Source organism: Bubalus bubalis, chromosome 4, assembly GCF_019923935.1.
Source record: "Bubalus bubalis isolate 160015118507 breed Murrah chromosome 4, NDDB_SH_1, whole genome shotgun sequence".
Classification (NCBI taxonomy): domain Eukaryota; kingdom Metazoa; phylum Chordata; class Mammalia; order Artiodactyla; family Bovidae; genus Bubalus; species Bubalus bubalis.
Genome location: NC_059160.1, coordinates 60,178,028 through 60,196,899, shown reverse-complemented (window position 1 = coordinate 60,196,899; position 18,872 = coordinate 60,178,028). Strand labels below are relative to the sequence as shown.

Genomic DNA, 18,872 nt, shown 5'->3' with positions numbered 1-18,872 from the left:
TTTAGATCAGTGATTCCCAATCTTGCAAGCTTTTTTAAAAAAATATATTTTATTTCCTGGATTCCATCTAACAGAATTAAATATAAATCTCTTAGATTTGAACTTGGGCATTATTATTGTTTATTCTTCTTTAAAAGTTTTCCTAGTGATATCAATCATCTATTGTTGTATAATAAACCACCCAAAATGTAGTGACTTAAAGAAAAACTTACTTATTATTTCTATTTTGTGGGTTTGCTGGGGGGATTCTTCTGCTTGTCTCATCTGGTTTCACTTATGCAACTGCTTTTGGCTAGTTGACTGGGCTGGATCTGGTCAAAAGTGGGCTCGCCCTAATGGTGCTGACCTTGGACCGAATCATGGTGCTTACTGTCAGCCAAGTACTCTCTCCATGGGGGTTGAGTCATTCTTCAGTAGTCTTAACTGAAGAATGTTCAGCAAAAACTGAAGTTGCAATGCCTCTTTTTAAGGATATGTTGTAAGTTGTACAATGCCCCTTCAACCACATGTTATTGCTCAAATTAAATTGCAAAGCCAATCTAGATTCAAAAGGAGGGAAAACATACTTTACTTTTTTAATAGGAGTGGCAAAGTCACACTGTGAAAAGGCATGTGGAATGGGAGGGTTGTTGTGGCCATGTTTATAAACAGTCTATCACAGACAGTGATTCTGGCACCCAGTGAGGGTTAAGAACAACTAGTTTAATTAAAGGGCTTTATCCTCACATATTAAAGATGCCCCAAGGGCAAGCTCTCATTCTAAAGCTCACTGAGACTCAGCACAGCATACAAAATTTGAAAATAAAATTAACTGCCAAACTTACCAAATTCAAATAGAAAACGTGGAGTATATGCACCACAGCTAAGCTTCACTGCCAAAAATTTTAATTTACTCTAAAATACAAAACTCTGATCGAGTGTTATTTGTCCAGCAGATGTCAGCCTCACACAAGCAAAAAATAATGCCAAGATGTCCAGCAAAGCAGGCTGTGCAGAATCTATATGACTACACTTTTCCACACAATTCATGAAATACCCAGCACATCAGTTCCTCTCTCAAACATGTCCCATCTTTGGCTAGAAGTCAGGTATACAGAAAGATTGGAATTGCTTTGCCAGAGAAGAAGTTTTAAGGAGTTACACATTTCAAATAAGTAATAGATTCTATTTTCTGCTAGGGTAATAGGATTTCATTATAGTAGGAGTTATTGTGGTTAGAGATGCTATATTTCACTTATTCTAAGATGTACATTTTTCTGTATTTGAATATGTCTGAAATAGAATGGGTCTAACAATTGGCATTGTCAACCAATGTAATTATAAGATATACAGTTTTGTCCTACACACACACACACATATACTTGTCTCCTTGAAAATAATTATAAGCCTTACAAACAATAGCTTATCAGATTCAGTGAAACACAGTAACTTTAGAAAGGAAATCAACCCTGAATATTCATTGGAAGGACTGATGCTGAAGCTGAAACTCCAATACTTTGGCCACCTGATGCAAAGAGCTGACTCATTATAAAAGACCCTGATGCTGGGAAAGATTGAAGGCAGGAGGAGAAGGGGACGACAGAGGATGAGATGGTTGGATGGCATCACCGACTCACTGGACATGAGTTTGAGCAAGCTCTAGGAGATAGTGAAGGACACGGAAGCCTGGCGTGCTACAGTCCATAGGGCCACAAAACGTTGGACATGACTGAGCGACTGAAAAACAACAACAACAAAAATAATGTTTCAAGAAGGGGGGTGTAGTGTTCAGTAACATATGTCATAAAATATCTAGTAGGAAAGACTGTGCAACTATACCACTAGATTTTCCACTAGAAAATGGTTAGGAAACTTGATAAGAGTATTTTTATTTGTGTGACAGAGCTTTATAATATTAATGTTAAAAATGAATAGGAAACTATGCAAGCAAAGTAGATAAAAGGGTCAAGAGTCTCTAAGGAGTGTTTTGTGTTTTTTTCCCCTAGGATGATGAAGTTTTAAGCATGTATATTTGCTGGAGGAAAAGAATCAATAGAGTGTGGGGGACCATGGTTCAGGAGGGTAGGGAAATGATGATGTGAGGTCAGTGGAGAGTGGGAATGAGCTGAGATCCAAAGCACTTTTGGAGGGTTCAGCCAGGGACTAAGATACGGATCTTTGAGATGAGAGGAAATGAAAAAGGACAGGCGTGACTAGTTACATTGGTCATCTGGAGAGGAGGTCAAGAAATGTATGCTTACTCTTTTCTCCCTTTTTCCTGTCAGGTCAGCAATAAAATTGTGAGACAGGAAATCTGAGGAAGATCATAAAGGTTTGAGATCACCACTATGGAGAAAGGACAAGAATAATAGAAACATATATTAGTATTTGAATTGGTGAATAACATTAGGGCTCAGCTCAAGTTGCAGAACATGGATTGGCAATGGTTTTGTCATTTTCTCCAGCAGTGCTCAGTAATCTATACAAAAGAATAAGAATAAAAGTATAGGTAAACGTTTTATAACTCTAAACATTGAGTTCAATAGAAAGTCTAAGTCACATGATTCTTTGATGTCTCTGCTGCTGCTGCAAATAACTTTAAAGATCACTTGTAGTAGCAAGAAACATTTCCCCAGGTAGGGTATGGAAATTTCTACCAACCCAGTGCCTACAGTTGTCTCAAAGATGCATGATGTGACAAACAACCCAATCAAAAATGAGCAGAAGACCTAAATAGACATTTCTCCAAAGACATAAAAAGCTGCTCATCATTGCTAATTATTAGGGAAATGCAAATCAAAACCACAGTGAGATATCACCTCACATGGGTCAGAATGGCCACCATCAAAAAGTACAAATAAATGCTGTAGAGGGTGTGGATAAGAGGGAACCCTCCTATACTGTTGGTGGGAATGCAAATTGGTGCAGCTGCTATGGAAAACACTAAGGAGGTTCCTTTAAAAATTAAAAATAGTATTACCATATGATCAAGCAATCCTACCTCTGGGCATATACCCAGAGAAAACTCTAATTCAAGACAATTCATGCACCCCAATGGCATTACTTACAATAGTCAAAACATGCGTATCTGCTAAGTCACTTCAGTTGTGTCTGACTCTCTGCAATGCTACGCACCATAGCCAGGCTCCTCTGTCCATGGGATTCTCCAGGCAAGAATACTGGAGTGTGCTGCCATTTCCTTCTCCAGGGGATCTTCCTGACCCGGGGATTGAACCTGCATCTTTTATGTCTCCTACAGTGACAGGCAGGTTCTTTACCACTAGTGCCACATGGGAAGCCAAAACATGAAAGCAGCCTAAATATCCATGGACAGATGAATAAATAAAAAAGATATGGTATATATACACAGTGAAATATCACTCAGCCATTAAGAAGGATGAAATAATGACATTTGCAGCAACATGGATGGATCTAGAAATTATCATACTAATTGAAATAAGTCAGAAAGAGAAAGACAAGTATCATATGATACCACTTATATGTGGAATCTTAAAAATGATACAAAAAAACTTACTTACAAAACAGAAACAAACTCACAGATATAGAAAGCAATCTTATGGTTACCAAAGGGAGTAATGAAGGAGCAGGAGAAGTAATTTAGGAGTCTAGGATTAACAGATACACACTATGTGTGTATGCTCAGTGGCTCAGTTGTATTTGACTTTGCAGCCTCATGGACTGTAGCCCGCCAAGTTCATCTGTCTATGGAATTTTCCAGGCAAGAATACTGGAATGGGTTGTCATTTCCTACTCCAAGGGATTTTCCCGACCCAGGAACTGAACCAGTTCTTGTGTCTCCTGCATTGGCAGGCAAATTCTTTACCACTAGCACCACCTGGGAAGCCCAATACACACTATACTATATATAAAACAGATAAACAACAAGGTCTTGTTGTATATCACAGAGAAATATATTCAATATCTTGTAATAACCTATAAGGTAAAAGAATAAAAAGAATTCATCTGTGTGGGCTTCCCTGGTGAGTCAGTGGTAAAGAATCCTCCTGCAATGCAGGAGACCTGGGTTTGATTCCTGGGTTGGGAAGATTCCCTGGCGGAGGGCATGGCAACCCACTCCAGTATTCTTGCCTGGAGAATCCCCATGAATAGATAGAGGAGCCTGGTGGGCTACAATCCATGGTGTTGCAAAGAGTTGTACACGACTAAGTAACTAAACGCACTTATATAATTGCATTACTCTGCTGTACACCTGAGGCTAACACAACATTTGTAAATTAGCTATACTTCAGTTTTTTTAAAAAAGCGTGATGTGTTTCTTTAAATTTCCATTGCAGGCTTTCACCACAACCACAGCACATTCTCTGACAGCAGTGACTTCACAGAAGAGCCTAATTCCCACTTCTTCTCACAGGAGGCTCTACAGCCTCCAACATCCAGCTCCTGCTCCCTGGCCCTGCAAACTCCTGACTTCAATAAGAGAAAAGCAAGATGGTACACCAGACAGAAGACAAGAGTGAGAGACTTGGACTCTCCTCCTGATGCTGTCATGAACAACATGCACAGAGATAGAACTTAAACAGTTGCTTCATTTCTCTGCACTTTGGCTTTTCTATGTGGGTATTAGAATACATGATCTATATATGAACAGTGGTAACTTGGACAAAGAATTTTCTCTCAAGCTTTGACACTGCCTAGGGCAGTTAGTAGATTTAAGGATAATCAAATTTGAGAAACAAGGGTGCTACTGGAATACTCTCAAAAGGCTCAAACTAAATGAGGAAAGACAATTCCCACTTTCAGGCTCTGAAACCTTGGTGCAATCTACAGTGGGATTCCCTCAGAGCCTCTACTCATCCCTCTGTGCTCCCAGTTAAATTCCAGGAAGTCTTCCACCGTACCAATGTCCTGTTTTTCTTCTTGTTTATTTTTAGTTTATTTAATTGGAGGATAATTGCTTCACAGTGTTGTGGTGTTCTCTGCCGTACATCAATGAAAACTAGTCATAATTTTATATATATATATCCCCTCCCTCTTTATCCTCCCCCACTCCATTCCACTCCTCTAGGTCATCACAGAGCACCAGGCTGGGCTCCCTATATTATACAGCAGCTTCCCTCTAGTATTCTATTTCATACATGATAGTGTGTATATGCATATACATATATATGCATATGTATATATGCTACTTTCTCAGTTTGTCCTGCCCTGCCCTTCCCTGTGTCCACCAGCCCATTCTCTACTCTGCATCTCCATTTGTTCTCTGTAAATATGTTCCTCAGTACTATTTTTCTAGATTCCATATATACATGTTAATATACTATATTTGTTTTTCTCTTTCTGATTTAATTCACTCTTTATAAGAGGCTCTAGGTTCATCCACCTCACTACAACTGACTCAAATTTGTTCCTTTTATGGCTGAGTAATACTCCATTGTGGAGAAGGCAATGGCACTCCACTCCAGTACTCTTGCCTGGAAAATCCCATGGACGGAGGAGCCTGGTGGCTGCAGTCCATGGGGTCGCTAAGAGTCGGGCACGACTGAGCGACTTCACTTTCACTTTTCACTTTCATGAATTGGAGAAGGAAATGGCAACCCACTCCAGTGTTCTTGCCTGGAGAATCCCAGGGACAGGGGAGCCTGGTGGGCTGCCATCTATGGGGTCGCAGAGAGTCGGACACGACTGAAGCGACTTAGCAGCAGCAGCAGCAATACTCCATTGTAAATATGTACTATATATATATATATATATATATCTTCTTTATCCATTCACCTGTAAATGGGACATCTAGGTTGCTTCTATGTCCTGGCTATTGTAAATAGTGCTGCAGTGAACATTGGGGTACATGTATCTTTTTTAGTTGTGGTTTTCTCAGGTATATGCACAGTAGTGGGATTCCTGGGTCATATGGTTGTTTTATTCCTATTTTGTTTTTCTTCTTGAGGCCCCATCTGAGGAGATCTGCTTGGAGCCTCCCCCCGCCCAAAAACCAGCTTCCACCTGATCCCAAATTTTGGATCTTCATAGGAAAAGAGATGAGTGGGATTCAGAATCCCTCCTCTTGGCCATTGCAAAAAATGTGCAGTATTTTTTGCTGGCAGAAAACAATACAAATAAAAATATTTATTTTTTCAATTGGAGTATAGACAATGTTGTGTTAGTCTCTACTGTACAGTAGATCAGCTACATGTAGATATATATCCCCTCCCTCTTGAAACTCCCTCCCACCCCGCCCCCACCATCTCACCCCTCTAGGTCACTACAGAGCTCCCTGTGCTATACAGCAGGTTCCCACTAGCTATCTGTTTTACACATGCCAGTGCACATGGCAATCCCGACCTCCCAATTCATGACACTGCCCCTCCCTGCCTTGGGTCTACATGTCCATTCTCTATGACTGTGACTCTATTCCTACACTATAAATGGGTTCATCTGTACCATTTTTCTAGATTCCACATACATGCATTACTATAGGATATTTGTTTTTCTCTTTTGTTAAAAGATATTTATTTGTTGCATTGGTCTTTGTTGCTACACTTGGGCTTTCTCTTGTTGTGGCAAGTGGGGCTACTCTCTAGTTTTGGTGCATGGGCTTCTCATTGTGGCGGCTTCTCTTGTTGCAGAGCATAGGGTCTAGGATACGTGGGCTTCAGTAGTTGTGACTCACAGGCTTAATTGCCTCTCAGCATGTGGGATCTTCCTGGACCAGGGATCTAACCATGTCTCCAGCATTGGCAGGCGGATTCTTAACCACTGGACTACTGGAGAAGTCCCCTGTTTTTCTCTTTCTGACTTACTTCACATACCAAGTGAAGTAAGTAAAAATATGTTTTTTAAACCTTGGCATTTTTAAAAGAGAATTAACAGTTGTGGTTTGTATAAGACATAAAGTGTTTCATCAGTAAACAGAGCCTGAGCACTGACAGGGCTCTCCCAGGCAATATACAGTAGAGAGTATTCTTCCCAAAGAAAATTTCAGTCTAGTGAGAGAGGTCTCACACACACATACACACACACACACACACACACACACACACAGAGGTTTACAGTGATGTATCACTTGATTGCCTAATACACTGCAAGATAACAAAGACCAGGAAAGAGGGATTCAAAAGAAAACATAACCATAAGTGTTAAAGGAAAAAAATCATACCAGATATGACAAGCAAACAGAGCTCTATTTTATTTAGATACTATTGCTGGTAATAGACCAGTCTCGTTGCCCAGCTAGGTGGAAACAAAGGGCTGAAGACTTTTTAAGAGCTGGAGTGGCAGGCATCTTAGACCATCAGTGTTTGCTAATTGGCCTTACCCAAAGGAAAAGTCCCCTGGAGAAGCAGATGGCAACCCATTCCAGTATTCTTGCCTGGAGAATCCCATGGACAGAGGAGCCTGGCAGGCTACAGTCCATGGGATTGCAAAGAGTCAGACACAACTGAGCAACTAACACACTACACTATACACTAAAGGAAAAGTAAACTTTCTGGTATCTTCTTGAAGGAGGTAGTTTTGCAACTTGGAGCTAGCCTTTCTCCCCCTCACCCCTAAGTCAGGATCTTACCCTCCTGGAAACTGGGTGATATTTTCCTCAATATTTACATTTCAGAGAAATGACTCTTTGGTCATAGAGAAAGACTTTCCAGGGCTGTAAAAGTGGAATGAAGCTGAGAGAAGATTTACATCTCAAATGGACAGAGACAAGATTTACAATAGCAAGCTTTCTAAAATAAATGCTCAAAGAGAAGAGAAGTCAGAACCTAGAGTCTGGAATATACCCATCCAAAGTTGAGTCAACCTGTAGGAAGGCCCAGTGGTTTAGTTATGTCCAACTCTGTGACCCCACAGATGTAGCTTATCAGGCTCCTCTGTCCATGGGATTTTCCAGGCAAGAATACTAGAGCAGATTGCCATTTTCTACTCCAGGGGATCTTCCTGACCCAGGGATCCAACTGGCATCTCTTGCATCTCCTACATTGGCAGGCAGATTCTTTACCACTGCACCAAAGCTGAGGGGAACTTTAAAGCCATCGTGATCAAGGAGACCGGAAGTATCTGAGATTATTTCATTTAAAGAGTTTGAGAGGCTAACAGCCTATATGACCCCATCATGGAAGGAATAACTTGGGACTGCAGAACCAGACAACCCACTATTAGAAGCAGGAATGAAAGTGAAAGTGAAAGTCGCTCAGTCGTGTCTGACTCTTTGTGACCCCATGGACTTAGTTCATGGAATTCTCCAGGCCAGAATACTGGAGTGGGTAGCCTTTCCCTTCTCCAGGGGCTCTTCCCAACTCAGGGATCGAACCCAGGTCTCCCACTTGCAGGTGCATTCTTTATCAGTTGAGCCACAAGGGAAGCCCAAGAATACTGATGGGTAGCCTATCCCTTCTCCAGGGGATCCGCCCAGCCCAGGAATCGAACCGGGGTCTCCTTCGTTGCAGGCGGATTCTTTACCAGCTGAACTATGAGGGAAGCCCCAGTGAATAACAAGACTTTTAGAGAGCTCATCTGGAGGGAGGTGGGGACAGGATTCTGGAGGCTGGGTATGCAGGGATAAGCTTCTCTGTTCCCTAACTGCTTCCTGGGGCGCTGTTCCCTCAGGCCAGGGAGCTTGGAATAACCCATGGATCTGTACCAGAGGCAATATCGGAGAGGGAGGAAAAGTAGTCTGTCTCCCTTTTCCCTCCCTAGCAAGATTCTGAAGAACTGGGAAGGTGAATCAGTCATTTGCGGAAGATTCTATTATTAGCCCTGGGAACAAAAGCTTCCTCTGGTCTCTGTCCTCCCCTTATTTCTGCCAGCATCTGTCTGGGCTCCACCTGCTCAACCTCCTGAGTGGTTAGAGGGGCAGGGTGTGGAAGGCAGAGCCAATGCAGCATTTCGTAAAAAGGGATTAAAGGTGTGGTAATTCCATGGCTTGTTAACTGGAGTTCAGCCACTGGAGTCCCACAATGCTCCCAGATCCCAGTTGTGCTCATCTATACAAGCTGTTCCACCCATCAGAAATCCCAGCTGCTACATCCTTGTGGGCCCAGGGGAAAAGGGGTTAATATCTCCACTCTCACTGAGAAAACTGAGTCATGGAATATCACAGTTTGAAGGAACTAGTCTAGTCAGTTGTCTGACTGTAAAAAAAAAAAAGAATGAAAGGAAAGGATTGTGTGTCCAAAATCATATACTGGCAGCCAGTGCTAGCATTTAGATCCTCTGATAGTTAGTGGGGGGTACTCTTTTCTATTAAATCCATTTTCTGTATTGCCCAGGCATTTTAACACAATCCTCTTTAACCAACACCCTTTTTTAATGTATTTTTACAAAACTTTTACTAGAGTACAGTTGATTTACAATGTTGTGTTAGTTTCAGATATACAGCAAAAAAAAATCAATTATACATACATCCATTTTTTTAGATTCTTTTCCCTTACAGGTCATTACAGAGTATTGAGTAGAATTCCCTGTGGTATACAGTAGGTCTTTATTAGTCTTTCTGAAAGTGTGAAAGTCGGTCAGTCATGTCCAACTCTTTGCGACCCCACGGACTGTAGCCCGCCAGGCTCCTCTGTCCATGAAATTCTCCAGGCAGGAATACTGGAGTGGGTAGCCATTTTGTTCTCCAGGGGATCTTCCCCACTCAGGGATTGATCCCAGGTCTCCTCCATTGCAGGCTCAGGCCACTTCAGATCACATTCTCCTGTTCTTCATGTTGGAGAACAGTGGACAATTAACCCACAATTTATATAAACCCATGACAGAGAATTCATGTTCTCTAATATCATGTGAGAAATAAGCAGATTTTCAATATTCACCATGGACAATGCAATCAGGAATATGGCTTTCTCAGGCTTGTGCTCAGGATTCCTTATAACCTCTCCCCCAGTGGAAGTTTTGATATGAGGCTGGGATAGAAAACAGTCATTGCAGGAAGGAGATGAAGTGCAAGTGCAGACTCATCAGGAGAGGTGTCAGGTGGAGTAGCTGTTGTATCACGTGAAAGAGAAAAATGAAATAGAGGATATGAGCTGAACACCAGTTTGGGTGTGAAGAGAAGAATATGGACAACGATGCAGGTTTTCACAGATAAATAACTTTAGTCTTTGGTGCACACATTGAGGGGGGAAAGATGCACAGATAATATAAAACCCGACAAAAACATATGTGATAATTTGCTTTCCTGAATAAACTTCTGATTTACATTCTTAAGCAGATTCTGAAGCTGGGTTCAGAACTGACTAAAGATCTAATCATAAGGAATTCAAGTTCAGGGACCTGGCCTGAAAGTCTTAAAGTCGTATTTCTATGCTAATCTTACAACCCCACCCCCACCCCCGTTACTCGCAGTATTTGACAATTAAGGCTTAAAAATGGTGAAAGGTACTTGAGGATAAAGCTGCTCTTTAAAAACTTATTTTTTAACTTCATAATTAAGACTGCAAAAAATTATCCAGTTACCCGAAGAATTAACAACTCAAACTTGAGATTTAAACAATTACCATGTTTCACTTTCTTTTTTTATTGCAGGGGTACGGGGAGAGAGCGAGTCCTGTCTCAAACTTGAGCAGTCATTTTTTTCTTCCTATGTTACACGATTCTTTACGCGTCCCAAGTAAGTTTAGCCTATTAGCAATCCTTCCCCGAAGACCAGAGGGAAAGGTTTAGGAAGCTGGTATTTAAAAGTCGTTTAAGTGTCTCTAAATGGCAGCAGGTGCTGGCAAGTGCCGGGACGGATCAATGCAGGGAAGGCAAGACATTCCTTATAAAAGCAGGACTCGAACGGCCCTTCCAAAGCATGTCAGAGGCGCTTCGAGCATCACCTGGCGGCAATCAAAGCCAGGAGCAGGATGCGGCTTTATCTCGAGAGCGCCAGCTCCGCAGAGGGAGCCGCAGGCATCAGAAACGCGATCATTTGCGATTACATCTTCTCCACGCTGCATCTCCCTCAAGTCCCCATTTCTCTGCTTCTCCCAACTCGCCCAAGGCCCAGTCCTCGCCAGAGCGGCCATCTTAGCGCTCCTCCCGCGCCTTCCTCCGTACCTGCTTCCCTCCCGCTCCTGCTCCCCCCACCCCCTCGTTCACCGGTACCGCGGCGGCGGCCGGATGGGGCGGTTACGTCAGTGGTGACGCCGCGGCCGACCCCGCTCCCACCCTGCCTAGCCTTTCGAGCGCCCGGGGAGGGCCGGCCCCTCGGCGCGGCGACCATGGACCTGTGGCTTGGCGGCCTGAGGGAGGAACCTGGCGCCCGGGCTCCACCTGGGAGCCCGGGGATGGATGTTCCTCTGCGCCGCCTGTGGCTCAGCGGGGCAGAAGCTCCTCCTGGGCGGGTTTCGCACTTGTCGTAGCTTTCGGGGCCTGGGAGAGGGCATCCAGTGTTAACTCCAAGCTACTGAGATGCAAAATATTCCCCGGACGTCCTTACCCCTTCATAGAATTTCTGCCACTCAGCGTCGAATGGTTTGACAGAAACGTATCTCGTTATCTTCAGAATCTGCCCGTATTGACTGGCGTAGAAAGTTTTCCAGAAAACATTTCCTTTGAGGAGGCAGCCAGGTGTGAGCTCAGGTGGCAGTGAGTGCTTTGAATTTGGCTTCCTCACACAGCAAATAAGTTTCCAGAATGGGAAACAAGATGTAAGGGAAACGAAAGTCGCTTCTGTTCAAAATTACTTTACCTGAAACTGCCAATTTAAGGTAATGAAGTAGTTTCCGGAAAGAAACGGAAGGAAGAGACTCGGGGAGAAAAATCTAGAGAAAAGTCAGGCCTACAGGTACGGAAAGATTAATCCACTAGTATTTATTGAGCTTTTATTTATACTTTGCGTTCGACTCTGAGCCATTTGTGCTCTGTTTCCCCGTGGGGAAGATGGAAAATGAACCAGCGAGACAGACGTGCAAAGTTAATAACATGTCAGTGGAGTACGGTATCTTGCAATATATAAGACAAGTAATACAATTGTTCATATCTTTTAAAACAACAGTTCCACTTTGGGAAATACCTTTCAATGGCGTGACTTTTAAAAAATGAATGCACTAAGGTACTCATGCGGTATTATCCAAAATTATCCCAACAACAAAAATTTGAAGGGAGAAAAAAATTCTAACTAAAAGGGAAAGGCTAATCAACTTCAGGCATACTGACCTTGGGAATTCTTGGCGCAGATCACAAAATGGCAATAGCCTTATCGATTAATAGTTGAAAAATACCAAAATGTACCTGCAGGCTCAACTGCGTAAAATGTAGTTATGCATATAAAGATTAAAGATGAGTGAATTTGGATAGCTTAATATGCCTTTCATTCCTTTTTCAGTATATTTGAGTGCATAATAACTTTCCAATTCAAGTCCGTCTCCAGTGCATTCCTCCTCCTCAGAACACAAACTGCTGTATTGTAATCTTCCCTACCACCTTCATTCCTAAAATGTACTAAATTCATTACATGAGAGCATCTCTTAAAAGCAAATATTTCTTCTAATTACGTAGTTCTAGCATATGGTATAGATGTCCCTGTGGTTCCTAAAAAGCAAAATATAACAAATTAAAATCGTCGCTCCTATTTTAATGTCATAAAACCCTTGGAAGTTCATCTGGCAAACACTATCAAGAGTGCCACCTCTGATGTAGTAATTCAACTTTTAGAAATCAAGAGTTTTTACTTGAGGCTCATGCAATTTAGCAGGCTATTCATCTCACTGTTATTTATAAGAGTGGAAATCAGAAACATGCTACTGTTGGAACAGTTAGGTACATCTGGAATGTTCACAGGACAGAAAATTATATAGTCATCAAAAATCTTATTTTCAAAAAGTAAGAAATGAAGGACTATAGATCAAAACAACTCTGTCTGCCATTCCCTTTCCTCTAAGAGGTTTCATCTTCATAAGTTCTGTTATGGTAGACATGACTCTTTCTCCCTCTTGGCAACATTTTGTGGACCGGCATGGACACTAAGACCCAAGAGTAATAGGTCTGTTGGAAATTTGTTAAAGCTCTACCCAAACACTGTAAGGAGAAAGAGAGGCTGAGGTGCTTTGAAAAATGGCTTAAAGGCATTGAGTAGGCAAGTGGTGGATGCCAGACAGCAAAAACCACAGGGAGAAGTCATGAATAATCATAGGTTACAGAGAATACAGACTGAGTTACAGAGAGGCAGCAGTAGCAGGGATCTTAGCAAGATTCTGAGTAGAACCACTTGAATTCTAGGAGCCTCCAAAATAACTATGGAAGTGAAAACTAAAAGCAAGATGCAAAGATGTATATACTGAAAGGGAGGGGACATATGTATACCTATGGTTGATTCATGTCGATGTATGATAGAAACCAAGACAACATTGTAAAGCAACTATCCTCACATTAAAAATAAGTTAAAAGGCCTAAGCCTAAAATATGGCATGTCTAGCTTGTCTACTGAGCTCCAGGATCTTTCTATTGCAGTCTGATATTTTAACTGTATTTTAAAATATGTGAAAATTATTCACATTTTACAATATTTGGAAGGAATGCATTAGTATTTTAATAATTGTGGCAAGATTACAAGTGATTTTTATTTTCTACAACAATCATGATTTTTTAAAACTTGAGCATTAACTAGCATGAATACCATCAGCAGTCAAAAATTCTAATAATTTTGAAAATAAGTTCTGTGTTGTCATTGTGTGGTTAAAGTGACTAGCAGACAGAATTTCAGAGAATTTTCTGAGACTATTAATGCCTTAAGGTCTTATAAGGACCAAAATCATTTGACTAAATGACAGGAGGAGGTGAAATGGAAAGAAGATGAAGTAAAGGCAGGCATAGGTGGAGAGTACTAAAAAGGATGTCTTGAATAAAATGTCTTTGATACAATAATGTAAACTAGGGAGAGGTGCTCCATGCGAAGGGGGGACTGGAGATAAATTATCTGGAGATAATTGTTAATTAGGTTAATAATTAAAGAATAGGAATGGGATGAGCTTCCCTGCTAGCTCAGGTGGTAAAGAATCCGCCTGCAATGTGGAAGAACTGGGTTTGATCCCTGGGTTAGGAAGATTCCCCTGGAAGAGGACATGGCAACCCACTCCACTGTTCTTGGCTGGAGAACCCCCAGGGACAGAGGAGCCTGGTGGGCTATAGTCCATGGGTAGCAAAAAGTCGGACACAACTGAGGGACTAAGCACAATAGGAATGGGATAGTGTGTAGCATAGCCTTTTCTTTATTGTTTTTATCTTAATTCAACTTGGAAATTTCCTCAGCTACCATTTTATTTCAGGTCTTAACAACCTAGGCCTAAAATATGGCATGTCTAGCTTGTCTACTGAGCTCCAAGACCTCTCTATTGCAATCTGGTTTTTACATAACTATCATAAAAATCATTCTTCTCAGGTAATTTCCCTATTTGCTTTTTACCCACCATATAAAATCTAAGCTTTTAAATAACAACCACAACAAAAATCTCCATCCCTTCCCCTCTTTATCACCTGACTTCCCCAAACTTACCAATTGCATTCTCAAAATCAGTCAGTTCAGTCGCTTAGTGATGTCCGACTCTCTGCTGCACGCCAGGCCTCCCTGTCCATCACCAACTCCCAGAGCTTACTCAAACTCATGTCCATTGAGTCGGTGATAACATCCAACCATCTCATCTTCTGTCATCCCCTTCTCCTCTCGCCTTCAGTTTTTTCCAACATCAGAGTCTTTTCAAATGAGTCAGTTCTTCAGATCAGGTGGCCAAAGTATTGAAGTTTAAGCTTTAGCATCAGTCCTTCCAATGAATATTCAGGATGATTTCCTTTAGGATGAGATAATCTCACTTTCTTGGTTATGGAAAGTATGGTTGGATCTCCTTGCAGTCCAAGGGACTCTCAAGAGTCTTCTCCAACACCACAGTTCAAAAGCATCAATTATTCGGCACTCAGCTTTCCTCACAGTCCAACTGTCCCATACATAACTACTGGAAAAACCATAGCTTTGACTAGACAGACCTTTGTTGGCAAAGTAATGTCTCTGCTTTTTAATATGCTATCTAGGTTGGTCATAACGTTCCTTCCAAGGAGTAAGCGTCTTTTAATTTCATGGCTGCAGTCACCATCTGCAGCGATTTAGGAGCCCCGAAAAATAAAGTCTGACACTGTTTCCACTGTTTCCCCATCTATTTCCCATGAAGTGATGGGATCAGATGCCATGATCTTAGTTTCTGAATGTTGAGCTTTAAGCCAACTTTTTCACTTTCCTCTTTCACTTTCATCAAGAGGCTCTCTAGTTCCTCTTCACTTTCTGCCATAAGGGTGGTGTCATCCGCATATCTGAGGTTATTGATATTTCTCCTGGCAATCTTGATTCCAGCTTGTGCTTCTTCCAGCCCAGTGTTTCTCATGCTCTACTCTGCATATAAGTTAAATAAGCAGGGTGACAATATACAGCCTTGACATACTCCTTTTCCTATCTAAATGAATACAATTCCCAGATTTTCCAACCCAGACTTCTGTTAACTTCTGACCCCATATATCTATCTGCCTATTCAGTGTCTCTGCATGGATGTTGAATAGATAGCTGAACTTGACATTTGCAAAACTGAATTCAAAGTCTTCAAGTCTGCTCTGTTGTTGTTCAGTCACTAGGTCATGTCTGACTCTTTGTTACCCCATAGACTGCAGCACACCAGGCTTCCTAGTCCTTCACTATCTCCCATAGTTTGCTCAAGTTTGTGTCCATTGGATCGGTGATGCTATCCAACCATCTAGTCCTCTGCCACACCCTTATCCTTTTGCCTCCAATCTTTCCCAGCATCAGGGTCCTTTCCAATGAGTCGGCTCTTTGCATCAGGTGGCCAAAGTATTGGAGCTTCAGCTTCAGCATCAGTCCTTCCAATGAATATTCAAAGTTGATTTCCTTTAGGACTAATTGGTTTGATCTTCTTGGTGTCCAAGGGACTCTCAAAAGTCTTCACCACAATTCAGAAGCCTCGATTCTCAGTGTTCAGTCTTTTTTATGGCCCAACTCTCACATCTGTACATGACTACTGGAAAAACTGTAGCCTTAACTATATGGACCTTTGATGGCTTTTTCTGATGTTTAACATAAGATCAAAGAGATTTATTCTTAACATACAGAACATTTAAAAAGTCTAAATAATGGGTTAAAAAATAACAGGAGACAGAAGTTATATGTGAGTATCCTGTCATGCTAAATTAATATAAACATTTGCTTGGTTCAGAATTATTAATTCATGTCCTGTCTTGCCAACTGCAGCAAGAACCCTCCAGAGAACCATATTTATAGCTGTAGTCATTCACCATCTTAACAATAAGGATCAATGATCCTGTTCAGTCAATAACAAGTCAGAGGGTGTTCATAACATGAATGGGCTCTGAAGCTGGCATCCAAGATGAGTTCAGAGATTAATGGGTGTGAATGGTTTAATGAAAGATGACATGTCACAGAATACTTCAAGTCCAGCTGGTGGTATAAGAATCCATCTGGGAATTAAGCTTATCAGGAGTATAAAAACTGGGTCTTTTTAGGTTTGCCATGATTAAATGAAGCTGAAGTTTAGAGTTCTATGTTCTTCTAGCATGAGAAAATTAATTTTTGAAGTAGTAAATGAATCTACTTATAAAGTGAACTGAGGCTATTCTTTTGAGTGCCAGGGGGATTTCTAATTTCCCATCGAAAAAGGAGAAAAGATCTTAAGAGTGGAAAAGCAGTATTTGTTTATGTTGAATATTTAAAGCACTTGACTTTTCCTGTTGAAGCCCTTTCCTTAGTGAATTTAGCCATAAGGGGGTGCTCTGGGATAATACTCTTCAGCAAAGCCTCTGTCTTTTCTACTTGGTTACCTGAAAAAAAGCAAACTTGTAGATTTGGTAATTCTACTTCTCATCCAGACTCATTAACTTTTGAAAGGTGTCAGCTTAAATTAAAACAACCAAAACTAGTGAAAACTATTTAAAATAACAAGTGTCATTATGTTAGACCTTTGTTTCCTTTTCAAAGAAATAACAAACATAATAAGCCAAAGTTACACTTGAATTCTGTTGACTTGAGAGCTAAATCCATATCTTGAGGAACTAGTAGTTACTCTTTTCCTTCAGTTCCTTTTTGTGGCATTACTTTCACTATGTCATTGTTTTTGGCCAATGCTTTGGGGGTGCATTGTAGTTGAAACTGCTTTCTTACGAAGTTTCGCCAGTGTTTCTGTAACCGCTACTGTTAACCTCTGCCACATTTATTGACAAATTCTTGCCTCCCTAAGTGTTGCAAGTGACACAGTGAGAAGGAAACTGAATTCTCTTTTTATGGCCTGGAAGGGAGAATGAGAGGCAGTCATAGTATTCCAGACACAGAATGCCGTGAAGGACAACTAACTAGTCAAGATCACTAACAGGACATTCAGTGAGATGGCTACAACATCTGATGGCTAGAACAGAGGGTCCTCATTGTTTTGGGCACAAGAACTCACTAGGTTCTACCACAGGATGTGTGATGGTGTTGGCTCCTTAATTGCCTGGCAAATAGCCCTAGTATTTAGTAGAGGGATAGAGAGAAATGTTATACCTTTGCTTATAATAGACTAAGTCTCTCTCTGTATTTCCTAAACTCATCTCCTCAGGCATAACTCAGTGAGACTTCTTTAGTCACCTCTATATACAAGAGGGAAATTTGACTGAGGATTTATATAGTGTAACTTGGGAGGTTTTTGTTTTTTTTTTATGATTGGTGTATAGCTACTTTACAATGTTGTGTTAGTTTCTACTGTACAACAAAGTGAATCAGCTACACATATACATATATCCCCACCTCCTTGAATTTCCTTCCCATTTAGGTCACCACAGAGCATTGAGTTCCTTATGCTCCACAGTCATTTCTCATTAGTTATCTATTTTATATATAGTAATGGATATATGCCAATCCAACTTGGGGGATTTTTAGAATAATGTATATTCATCCATCTATAGTGTCCTTTTTTCCATGGCATTAACTTAAAAAATAAGATCTATCCATATCAATATCTATATTTGAAAAATACATTTTTCTTAAATATATGTTGGGTTCCACTTCTTAGAATTGGTTACCTTTAAGCTTTTTTTTAAGAGGTGATGCAGAGAAATGAGGGTGAGAAAGAGTTATGGGTAAAGGAAAATGTATATAAATTTTTTCCTCCCTATTTTTAAGGTTTAAACTAGTATTTTCCTGTTCTTTCCACTTGTGGGGGAAAAATCCAAACTTTTATTAGATTCCTAGAATCTAGTATTAGAAACCCTAAGAGTTTATCAAATGTCAAAGAACTAAAACAAAGAAAGAAAATGTTCTCTGTTTTTTCTTGCTGCTTTCCCATCCATTTAAGATGAGAACTTTAAAAAGATTTTTAAATAAGCCACAAACTGCACATGTCTGATAGTTGTCTCAAGGATTTTGTGGGCTGATCAAGCATCAGAAGGGAGATGTACAGTTACTAAACTGGCTCCTGACCTGCACACACATTTTTTTCTCATTAATCCTTTGCACAGAACAGATGCTCTGGGTGTAGCTTTAGGCCAGAAGAATGTCCAAGATATGTGGGTGTGAATTTGGCCAAAGGGTTAGCTGAATGTGGAGCTCAGATACCAACCTGGTAACAGGCCACATTTTAATGAAAAACGCACAATCAGCATGGCATTGTGTTTTTCAAAGAGGTAATTCCCAGCCATGGGGAATACAAGGGAGAAACAGGCAATCATGTGGAACTGCTTTAAAACAAAGTTCTTGTGTATCCTGGCTGGTGGGGCAGGGCTCTCTAGTAGCCCTTGGGAAATTAGATGATGGAATTTTGCTAGGCATAATTGAGTTTTTTTTGATCATCAGTCATAACTCTTCAAAAAGAAAAACCCTCTACAATTGAATAAAGAAAAGACTTCAAAATTATAATTGGTTATGGTAGAAAAAACTTTCTAAGGGGGCAAAG

The 18,872-nt window shown here is 40.9% G+C and overlaps 1 protein-coding gene across 8 annotated transcripts in view; it reads left to right on the top strand.

Annotated features, from left to right (window-relative positions):
* The window catches only part of TESPA1 (thymocyte expressed, positive selection associated 1), a 35,126-nt gene extending 29,030 nt beyond the window's left edge, over positions 1-6,096 (top strand). For 6 of the 8 annotated variants that reach the window (XM_006051051.4, XM_006051050.4, XM_025283688.3 and 3 more), the window contains one exon: positions 4,296-4,858. In XM_006051051.4, the coding sequence (XP_006051113.3) occupies positions 4,296-4,537 (242 nt within the window). In that variant the 3' untranslated portion in view covers positions 4,538-4,858. Of the gene's footprint in view, positions 1-4,295; positions 4,859-5,905 lie in introns of those variants that run through there. The other 2 variants (XM_044941488.2, XR_006550487.2) reach the window with 1 other exon arrangement.
* Positions 6,097-18,872: the final 12,776 nt, after the last annotated feature.